Consider the following 12,062-nt stretch of genomic DNA (forward strand, 5'->3'; position numbering starts at 1 on the left):
TGTTTGCATTATATTAACCTACCAATATAGTGTTTAAAAAGAACAAATGGATGCAGAATGCAAGCAACCCTAAAGGTATCACTCACCGTTCGTCTGTTCCAATCAGAGGAAAAGGGTACTCTCATATTTGAAGCAAATAAAATAATTTAATTTTTTTAAGTGAATCCTAGATGTGCAAGTGCTCACCTACACAGATATGAATGAGTGGATGAGAAACAAACACACAATCCAACATGCTTCCCACCTCCACGGGCTTTGTCATGTACGTGTTTGTGTACGTATTCCATTGTATACGTACAGCATAAGGGTTGTAAAACCTCAAGCTAGCTGTAAAACAACTGCCTGCTATATATGGTAGAATATAGCAAGGGTAAAAGTAAGAGTGCAACTTACGTTTGGTAGGTCTGGTAAGACTTGATGTAATTTGTCATGTCTGTGGGCATTTAACCTATGTATTTATGGGTGAGAAGTAGAGTTTACATTTTTCCAAGTTGCCCCGGAGCTTGTAACTTTGGGTATGATTTTTAAAACTATGGGTATATATAGTTATTGTGTGGCTAATCTCAGATTAAAAAAAGATTTAATATAGTTTTGTACCACTCATGGCAACTGATGAGACGCTGCGTGTTGGCAATGCCCACTGATAGCTCCCGTTTGAAGTTCTGAGGCTGCCAGACAGAATCTGCAGTCCTGACAGTCTTTGTGGAGTCCTGGCAGTGTGAGTGGGCCAGTATACAAAATCAACCGAGTGTGTCCCACCAGCCCAAAACCCACCAAAGGAGATCATTAGCTGGCCAGTTCCTAAACAGAAGTGTTTCTCAGGTCCCACCACATCATGCCCACTCATCCCAAATGTCAGCACTGTCCCTGGCATGCTCCTAATTACCACTGCCCTCTTGCCCCTTTAGCACTTCCAAGGATGTCCTCCACATCACCTTCTGGTGATTAGGGGAGGATGCAGCTTCAGAGTTTCCGTTTCCTTTGCCAAGATGTCCTGCTCAAGGAAATATAAAGGATTTTGCCACAAATGCGTAAGCTCGGAAATGGGTCAAAACTGAAGCACTATTCTGTGGCAAAGTTTGTCTCTTATGCTAACTATGCATGCAAGGTAAACACTTGTACCTCAGCAGAGAAGCTTTGGACTGAAAGAGTTTGTAAGATATATATTGAGATGGAATTCCAGATCATAGGGATGCATAACAGGAGAAGGCTCATTATCTAGTCTCCTCCATCATAGTTTTTTGACTTGAGGCTGGCGATGATGCAGCAATAGGTGTTATGTATCCCAAGCAAGACCTTGATCTTACTACGGAGGTGGAATGGTGTGTTGGAGCTCAGAGTACTAAAAGTGATGCAGTAGACCTTGAGCCTGGGTGTGATCCATTTTTACTTCTTCCATTGTGGTTAGGGTGTCTGGGATGCTGGTGTGGCAAGCAAATATTTTGCCTCCTTCGAAGTGTGTATGGCATATTGCTCCATTGAATGGTGTGATGATGAGGTCTGGAAGGAATTCCTTGAAGAAGGAACAGCTAGTGCTTTGCTGGTTGTGTCTTCTAAGTGACATGTGTCTTGAAGTAAAAGGAGTTAACAGTCTAAAAGGCAAACCAGACTCCACCACGTGACTATCTAGAGGTCCAGCCTTTTAACCATAGTTCTAATATTGCTTTTCAGTACAATTGTGCCACTTGGCAGTTATGCCCAGCCTGTGAAAGAATGGATTAGTGAACTTAGCACTTACAGAGCTCTGCAGCCTCAAACGGTACCCTGAAATCTAGCATAAGGGACGTTAAATGATGAGCTTGATCAGATGCTGTAAATAGCCACATCTTTAACTATTTCCAAAACGGAAGGGGACGGTTCTTTTGTCTAAGGGTCAATGGTAGAGTAGGTAACAGAGCAGAAAAAAATTGAAAATGGTGAGATGCAATTGAAAATGTAAAACATGGTGAAACGGTGAGTCCATGACCATACAAGATGTGATGACATGTAGTCATGCACTTGAATGCACTTCAAGGTGACCCTTTTATGAATGGGGAGCCGGTGCAGGTTGACAAGTCAATGAGCAATAGACTCAGTATTATTCAGGCTCAAAAAAGTCTTGTGGCAGCATTTTGGGCCAGATGTAGCAAACTTTTGCGAGTCGCAAATGGCCCGATTCGCAATTTGCGACCCCGCAAAATCGGAAATGGGATGCAAAAATCACATTTCCGACTCGCAAAATGCGATGCGAGCCGTTACCTACTCGCAAAATTTGCGACCCCATTTTGTGACCCGCAAATAGCAAGTCCAATTTGCGAGTCGCAAACCATATGCAATAGCAACTCGCAAATTGCGACTAGTCGCAAAAAGCCCATTTTGCACTTCCAATTTACCACTAACTCAGAGCAGGTGGTAACCATTACCAAAGTATAAAAGGAGACCCAGAAGGCATCTGGGTTACTCAAGATGGCGGAGATATACCTGATAGCAGTGAGGAGGAGAGCCCACGCCGCCCAGCAGAGGAGGAGGAGGAGCCAGAGACAGGAGAAGATTTACAGAACAAGGCAGACACTCTTCCAGCAAACTGAGGAGGACATTTATGACAAATATAGACTTAGCAGCACAGCTATACTAGATTTAATAGATTTACTCAAACCACAGCTAGAACGCCAGACTGTGCGCGGCTGCGCCATCCCTACGCATGTGCAAGTGCTATGTTCACTGCACCTCTTGGCCTCGGGTAGCTATCAGGGGGTCATTGCTGTGGCAGGTGGGGTATCCCAAAGTGCACTCTCACGTTACTTTATGGCATTCCTAGACGCCTTACTCACACACATGTCCCAATACATATACCTACCCAGGAATGAGGCAGAAATCAACACCACCAAGTTGGAATTTTACAGGATTGCCAACTTCCCCCATGTCAGAGGGTGTGTAGACGGGACACATATACAAATATGCCCTCCTGCAAACTTGGAATATCTGTTCCGCAATAGGAAGTGTACCCACTCACTCAATATTCAGGTGGTATGTGACGCTCATTATATCATCACTGACATGGTTGCCAAATTTCCAGGCAGTACTCATGACTCCTACATTTCTAGGCACAGTGGGATACACCAACGCCTGGAACGTGGGGAGTTTGGAGACGGATACCTCCTAGGTAGAGCTAAATACACCTTGAAGACATGCACACAGGTCAATGTGCAAACCACCCATGCCTTGCTAACATAGTACGTTTTGTGCCAAACAGGTGACAGTGCATATGCACTACGTCCATGGATACTGACTCCGTACTTAACACCCAGCAATGATTGCGTGAGGCGATACAACAGTGCACATAAGGGGACCAGGAACATGATAGAACGTTCCTTCGGACTGCTGAAAGCAAGGTTCAGATGCCTCCACCGAAGTGGAGGTGCCCTCCAGTATACCCCAATAACGGCTTTCAAAATAGTTGTTGCATGCGCTATCCTGCACAACATTGCCACCCGAAGTGGGCTACCTCTCACCCCTGAAGACCCAGATTCTGAGGATGAAGAGCAAGAGCAACCACATCGCCATCATGGGGATAGGAGCATCGCAAATCAAGGCAGACTGAGACGGGAACACATTGCAAACCAATACTTTGGAAGGTACGTGCCAACTTCTACCATACTCACCAGTATAACAAAGAGTCCATGTGTTAAGTGGAAAGAACAAGTGATTTAATAAGTGCAAATAACCAAACTATGTACATTATGAACAGTTCAGGGGCTTCAATAGTCCACCTGGCATGGGACACATTGACATCATGTGCCCCAAACCCAAGGACAGTGTGGAGCTCACACCCTACGGCGGGCTCGGCCAGCCTGGCTGGTACTAGGGGGTCAGCAGTGCTCTGCCTTGTGCTTCCAATACGTAGCACCCTGGTGTCACTGGCAGAGACACTGCTGACAGTGGAGCCCTCCTCACTGTCCTGTGGCGTGTCGCCTGTGCCCCTGGCCACCTGCCGTGCCTCCATGAGGTCTATTGCATGGCTGAGCCGGCCCAGTCCACGTGCCACATCACCAGCAAAGTGGCCCATGTCCACCTGGAGGCTGACTGTGCGCCTAGACAGCCCTGTTGTGTTGACAGCCAGCCTAACTATAAAGGAGGACATCCTGTCCAGGCGTTGAAGCAGCTGGCGGTCACTGCGCCGTGCACTGTCACTCTGCGTTAGCAGTCCTGCCACTAGTTGGCGCATAGACAGTGCAAGGTCACCCGTGTTGGTACCGATCCCCTGCAACTCCGAGTGTACCTGCTGCATGCTGATGGCATGATTGCGTTCAAAGCGCCGCAATACCCCACTAATGCTCCTTAATTGTTGGTTTTGCAGGCACTGACCCCGTAGAAGTTGGGCCTCGGTGGGTGATGTGGAGGCATGCTCTGACTCTGCCTGCCACTCTGCTGTTGATATTCCATGTCGCCTGTGAAGCGGTGGAGGCCCTGTGTTGTCGGATGTGGCGCTCTGGACCACTCCTGCAACAGGTGTTTCCTGAGAGGCCATGGTGTCAGTGGTGCAGGGAGCAGTGGTGGCTGGTCCTGTTGTCTCCTGAGTGTGCTGGCTGACCATTGGCCCCTGGCTGCTTGGGCTGGTGGGGGTGTCTTGTGGGAGACCTGTGGGACATAGGGAACACACTGTCAGTGTCTACTATCTGTTATCAACTTCCTAATAAACTATTGCCTATGAACTGTCTACTTTACTACATTACCCATAATGCATCATTCTGGTGTTTGCTACTCTGAAATGGAGCTATCTTGGTTGTGCATGCCCCTGTGTACAAGGTGGGTGGGGGTATGGCATTGATGAGGGTACATGCATGTCACATGGTACTCACCGGTTGATGGTCCTGGCTCAGAGGTGTCCAGATCTCCCATCCCGCTTACAGCCTCAGGCTCTAGGGTCTCTTCTACCCTTTCCTTTAGGGGTGTGGGTGGTGGTACCGTCGATGGTCCCCCTCCTGTTCCTCTCATCTCCCGGAGCCGCTCTGCCACCCTCTCCTTGGTCCGGGAGCGCAGGTCATACCACCTTTTCTTCAGTTCTTCCACACTCCGGTGGCTGACCCCCAGGGAGTTGACCTTGTCCTGGATCTCCTGCCAAATTATTTTCTTCTCTGTGTCTGGCACGGTGAGGGCTGCCCTGCCAAACAGCTCATCATGGTGCTGACAGCACTCATCAGTCAGCACCTCCAACTCCTTTTCAGCAAACTTGAGCTTCCTTTTCCTAGGAGTGTCAGCCATGGTTGCAGGAGCTCTGTTTGTTTGCTGTGCTGCAGTTGAAATGGGTGTGGTCCTCCCTCCTCCCAGGTGTATTTGTAAACTTCCTGGCTGTGATGTCATCATCATGTGCCAGGAAGTGTTTTCCTGAGTGTTCTGAAGTGTTTTCCAGAGTGTTCTGCAGCACCTGCATTCAATTTTCAGCACAGCCGCTATTTGCGACACCCACTCGCAAATTGCGAGTCCGTTTTTTGCGCGGTCGCAAAAAGCGACCTCGCAAACAGCAGACTCACTATCTGCGGTGCGACTCCGTGTGCGAGTCGCAAATTGTCCTCGCACTTTCTACCTGCATTGCAGTTAGAGAGTCGGAAATTGCGAGTCGCAAATACTCGCAATTTGCGAGTCGCTATTTTTTACCTACCTACATCTGGCCCTTTGCCCTATCAGCAGCTGTGACATCATATGTTTGGGATTGTCCAAATACACAGACTTACTCTAGTCCAGCTGAAATATCAAAATGGCATGAGTGACAGCATTCCAGAAACCCAATGGCAGAAAAGGGAGGATATTTCTACGTGCATTAAAAAGTCATGAAAATGTAGTGGAGAAAAGTTTCTGGATGGTGAAACTTCAAAGAAAGTTCTATGAAAGATCACTCCTGTGGGTGAGTTTTCTGTAAATGGAAGCCACGTGTAAAATAAATCCTCTGTTTACAGAGAACTTAAGCCACACAACGTTTATTGCAAATAAGGGAGCTTGGGCTAGACATACTAAGAGAGTTTACACTGCAGTTTGCAAGATCACAGGGTTTACATTCCCCAAATCCCCTTTTCTATTGTATTAAGCCCATTTTGCGATTTGAAAAAGTTTTTCCGGTTTGAAAAATGGGGTTACAGACCCACATCAAATCACAGTGTAGATGGGCGTGTGGGGACCATTAGGTTGGTGTGTGTCAGTGGTTTGTGACTGTAGTTCCTTTAAGGAACTTGGACAGCTCTACAAACGTTTTCCATTGTGCAAGGCACTCACAGAGATGGTAGTCTTCGGCCCCTCGAAGACCATCATAAATTCTATTGCAGCTAATCACAGGCTGTCCCACTGTAGTGCTCTGCCTAATGATTAATACATAGGAATGTTGTTTTGTGACCCCTTGTGATCCTTTAATTTGTGAACCAACCAACTTATTAGACCATAGGCTGCTGTGCAAAAGAAAACCACTGGTGGCAGAAATCTGTGAGCAATTTTCAAACGCATTTTGTTACCAGTATATTTGTACATCTGGCACATAGTGCCTCAGGCCCAGAAAATCGTGGCTCCTGATTAGGGTATTTGTGACATCGATTCACCTAACGCTTAAGGTCCTCACTTACAGTTTAGATGGGAGGAAAGATCCTCCAATTCCAGGAGAAAACTGTCAATAGGTAGTAGAATCCACCAACAGATTTTCTTCTAAAGTACTGTCTCTATGGTGGAGAACATGCACCTGGGGAACCTTGAGTTTCCTCTAGGAATTGGAAATTTGTCAGTTCCCCGCAAACTGTAAATTAAGCTCTCAGTTGCCACGTTAAACAATTCAAAATGTTAACTACACAAGAAAACACTGTATTAGTGGGCGTGCTGTCTAAAGATGAGGCTAGATTTAATTGCAGAACTGTATTTGTGTTTAGGCTAAATTCTAGCTTTAACATTGTTTTTTCTAACAAGACGTCCTCTATTTTTTACTCAAGAATTGTGCCGTGGATGTCCATTTCCCATATGGAGTGATGATGCTCGCCTGCGACCGATCACAATGCATGCCATTCACAAATTCAATTATGAATCCAATGATAGACACTACTACAAACTGGAAAGCATCAGTAAAGCCACCAGGCAGGTGCGTTTTTGAGATGTGTATTTCTGCCTTTTGATTATTTGCATCACATAGGTAACAGTTTGTGACTATGTTCTGTGTTAATGAAAGCAACTTCAGGTATGTCATGTTGAGTTAAAGAGATTGTGGCATGAGTAAATCCATGCCTGGAGAACTCACCGGATAATTGGACAGTACAGATGATAAGACTCTTCTCATCTCAAGTTCTAAAAGGTGGAATTATGGCTGTTTGTATGACCTAACGAGTAACTCAACATATTCAGTTTTTCCTCTTTGCTCAGAGGTGGGTTTCTCTGACGTAAGTCTCACTTTACCACAGTTCAACCCAGAGTTCTACCCAACTTTTAAGTCCACTTGCTAGTAAGGGGATGTCTTGAGTTTTCTAAAGGATGTTCAGCTTCTGGTTTAGATGAATCATGATTTGAGAGAATATATGCAAAACAAAAGAGGCTGCACTAGTGTGTTCTTCTTCTGTCTAATCTGGGAATTCAGAAATTTATGTCTAGCATTTATTATTTAGCAGAGCAGAAGATATCTGTCAGCATTCCTTCCTTGTTTACCATTGATGAAAGTGCCCTACATTCTGAGCGGGAGTTAGAACTTCAGGCTGTTTCAGCAGATGCTCCTTCATGAAGTTGATCTGGGATTCATGTTAAATTCCTAAGCAGGATCAGACAGTTCAGGGGACATATCAGTAAGAACCTTTGATGAATCCTAGTCAATCAATCAATCAACGATCTATACAGCGTGTCAGATCACCCATGAGGGTCTCAAGGCACTGAAAAATCAAGGAAAAGACAGGCGCAAGAGTGATGCAGTATAATTAAGAGAGCTGAGCCTTGGACCTTGTCAATGGGGTTGCACTGCAGCGTCCTTTAGGTAGGTCCTGGGAGGAGGGTGGGGCACTGTGAGGCAGTAGGCAGAGCTGGCGGGATGTAGGAAAAAATGAGCGGCATGCAGGAGGGGCATGGGAAAAGCAAGGAGAAAGCAGTGAAAACAAAGAAAAGTAGGTAGAAGGCACCCCAAAAATGGGGGGAAAAAAAGGCAAAAGCAGTGAAAACAAAGGATAAACAAGGAGAAAGCACACAAAAAATAACAGAAAAAAACAAGGAGAAAGCAGTGAAAATGTTGGAAAAGCAAGGAGAATGCACACACAAAATGGGGGTAAAGCAAGGAGAAAGCAGTGAGAAGGAGGGAAAAGCTAGGAAAAGGCACTCAAAAAACAAGGGAGAAAGCACGTTGTGTGTCATAACAGATTATAGCAGGAGACATTTAATTGTGGTAAGTACATCAGGGGTGCATTTACTTTGCGTCATTGATAAGTGGAATAGTTCGCTATCTCTCTATAAAAAACATATATATGTACTCAATTCAGCTACAGTGTTGAAAGTTTCAGGGTGATTCATTAAGTTGGGCTGAGAAAAAAGGGCATGGGGGTCCCAAAATGCATTTTCCACATGCAATTGCTCATAGGGATTTTAAACACAACTACAGCCCGAACCGCTGGACTGAATTCAACCAAATTTGTCAGAAAGCTAGCTCTTGGTCCAGAAAGCACCTTGTTCAGTAGTTCTGGAGATACTAAAGGAAAAAGAAATATAGATATCTAAGGACGCAGATCCTCCACGGTGGGAACATTGTAATACAACAGGAGGGGGGTGCTGCCAGCCTGACAGCAGGATTCCCCCCGGCTCATATGACCTCCAAACTCATAATGAGGCCCATAGTCTTTAATAAACAACAAGAGGAAAATCTGGCTAGATTCAGAAAAAGAGGGTAACACGAACAAGTGTTAATAGAAACTAAAACGAAGATGAATAAAGTCACTAGGGAAGTGTTACTATGTTCTAAAGCAGGGCCACCACAGAGCAATAAGAGCGATTTATCACCACGTTTAAAGCACAGGCTCCACAAATTAAGAAAATCTTGAATCTTCATGGTTGTCTTCTACGGCTAGAGCGAAACTTGAAGGAAATATAGGCAAATCTGTCATCTTAAGGAGGGCCCGCCAACTCAGCGATGAAGAGCTTCATGCTATTTGGTACTTTAACACTATTATATAAGCTTCAAGATTTCATGTATGCTGCAATTGCGAGGCCTGCAAAGCCAGTCAGGATATAAATCACTTTGTTATTCATTACAGTAATATTGTCAAACAAATTTGTAAGTTCATAACTTGAAAAACGCTGATATAAAATCTGGATTGACCCTGCAGTAAATGATACGTAGTTAGCACAATGCCTGGTTAAAAAACACATTTTGGAGGAGAAAAGGCCAATTACCAAGAATGACAGAACCTACCCAGTGGCCAGACATTTACAAGAGTCACATGATTCAGACTGCAATAAACAGAGATTCTTTGGGATTGACAAAATTACGAAGATTAGACACTGAGGAAACTAAAGTCTAGGTACATGATTGAGCTAGGCACATGCGAAAAATGTGGTCTCAGTTCAGATGAAGGTTTAGCTGTACACGTACATGAATAAGGCAGTTTGCTTTAGAGTATCACATTGACCTTCCTCCCTTCGACTTTTTAAATTTATTTCTTATTTGTGCATATCTTGCATGCTTTTCTGTATAGTTATTTTTTTTCTTTTATGTTTTTTCTTAGGTTCCACAGGTCTTTGCAATGCTTTGGAGGAACATGAGGCAATATAATTAGCACATCTATTTGAAGTTTTTGGTGGATGGCAAATTGCCCAGTTGGCAAATTTCGCCATCTGCAGTACATTTTTTGAGTTGACCTGCACCACTATGACAGAGCTTTCATTGTATGAACTCTAGTTTCATTTAATATTGGTGTTTTTGTATAACCTATTTTCAATGTGCACAACTGAAGGCTGTGCACAGCTGGGATTATTAATGTAGACGGGTCGCCTCGACCGCGTCCAGAGAGTCTCCCAGCTGGCGCCGTTCGCGCATCTCTATTGACTCGCTTCAGCGTTCCCATGGTAACATGGGAACGCCACCAGACGCTGTGGGCCCGGACTTCCGGGACCCACAAAGAAAAGAGACAACGGATTATAAGGCGGAGGAGTTGCAGGCGGCATCGACGGAGACGGAGGAGACGAAGACGCCGAACACCACGGAAGGAGAGAAGACGCCGACCACGGAGAAGGAGTTTCGCACCCCTGAAACAGCTTCGGAGACCTGCGAGGCAGTTCCTCTTCGAAGCGGAGTCCTTACCGGCTGCCAATCCGGCTAAGTCAGGTACGGTCCTTCCTAGGACGAAGTGCTTACAAACGAACTAACAGTGCACAAGAAAGGGAAGCCGGGGAAAAGAGGGAGGGGTCAGAGGGGACCCTGGTCAAAAGGGAACAGCCGGGCACGATTGGGGAGCACTCTGGGCACAGCTCTGAATGGTAAGAAGAAGAGCGTGCCGTAAAGGTACCTAATGCCCGCAACCCCGACTGGGCACTTCCTTTTCTACCCCTTCACCACTAATTCTCGAGCACTTTCCCTCCTTGCATGCCACCCCCTTGACAAACCTGCAAAGTACTCCACAGCCGTCTTACCTGTGGTCTCCTCTGTGTCTTTGTTTTTCCCGGTATCTGAGGGAGACCAGATAAACCAACGTCCACCAAAACTACAAAAAGAGAATAAAATACCCGACAACTAGAAGACAGGAAGACTCAGCAAAACCTACAGACAAGAACAATTCCTCTACACCCTTATGCACTATACTATATTTAAAATAAAAATAAATTACTCACCGTACTGAAGCCTTTGACTCCTCTGTACCACCAGTAGCCTATCACAGTGGTGTCAGAAGTGGGATCTCGTAGTTGAGAGGCTACTGTGAGGTACATACAATGTGGGAAAAACCCACGCTTGAAGACATGATTAAACAACTGGCGGAGGGCCAAAGACACCTCCAACTCATTTGGGAGGCACACCAACGTGAGGCAAAAGAAGACAGAGAAGCCTTGCAAACAGCCTTAAAAAGCCAAGCTACGATCATGGCTAGCAACCAGCTCGTACATGAGACCGCGCTGCAGAAAATAACTGACACTATAGCAGCCAGCAAGGTACACCCTAATGTCCCGAGCTCTGTCTTACAAAAATTCCAAGAAGGGGAAGACCCAGACTCCTTTTTCACTAACTTCGAACGTGTAGCCTCTTCAGCCCAATGGCCTGAGGAATAGTGGGGACAATATATTGCACCTCTTCTCACGGGAATCCTACAGACAGCCTACCAGGCCGCTAACCCAGGAGGCACAACGCCATACAAAGATATTAAGAGTAGCATCCTTGAAAGGGTCGGACACGATAGGGAATATTACAGAATGAAGTTTAGAAAAGTAAAATGGGGACAGAGCGAGGACCCTCGTACTTTTTACTTTCGGGTTAAGGACTTGGGATTAAAATGGTTGGGACCACTGGGGACAACCAGGGAAGATGTCATAAAAACGATTATTTTGGAGCAGTACCTAGACTCTCTCCCGAATAGCACCAGAAATTGGATAAGACAACATCCCAAGGTGGATACAGATCTAGCAATAGACCTCGCCTGTGCCTGCCATCGGTCGGTGGATGTTAAGTCCCTAAACCCCAGAACCCCGGTAAGACCGACCCTGGCTCCTCCAAAATATCCACCCGACATCTGGTAGAAGAACCCGGACCACACAAAATTGGGGAGGGTAATCCTATGCAACAACCCAAGTGTTTTAATTGCGGGGAATGGGGGCACATTGCAAGGACATGTCCCAGGAAAAATTACGGGGTCGAACCGATGGAAATCGGGGTTACCAGACGCCGGGTACTATGTACAGGAAAGGGAAACCACAAATTCAAACAGGTTATCAAAATAAATGGAACTCCCATTGATGCCTTAATTGATTCAGGTTGTAATCAATCAGTAATAAGCAAGGATTTACTGAATTCACCAGAACCAACACAAAACCAGTGGGTCACTATCTGTTGTATTCATGGGGATAAGGAACAATATCCCCTGGGGTTGGTCAGGATAGAA

General features: G+C 45.6%; 1 protein-coding gene across 1 annotated transcript in view; it reads left to right on the forward strand.

The window, feature by feature from the left end:
* LOC138265422 (uncharacterized) overlaps positions 1-12,062 on the forward strand; it is a 236,571-nt gene that overhangs the window by 31,424 nt on the left and 193,085 nt on the right. The window contains exon 4 of the mRNA XM_069213119.1: positions 6,945-7,090. Coding sequence (XP_069069220.1) covers positions 6,945-7,090 — 146 coding nt within the window. The remainder of the gene's footprint in view (positions 1-6,944; positions 7,091-12,062) is intronic.

Source organism: Pleurodeles waltl, chromosome 11, assembly GCF_031143425.1.
Source record: "Pleurodeles waltl isolate 20211129_DDA chromosome 11, aPleWal1.hap1.20221129, whole genome shotgun sequence".
NCBI classification, from domain to species: domain Eukaryota; kingdom Metazoa; phylum Chordata; class Amphibia; order Caudata; family Salamandridae; genus Pleurodeles; species Pleurodeles waltl.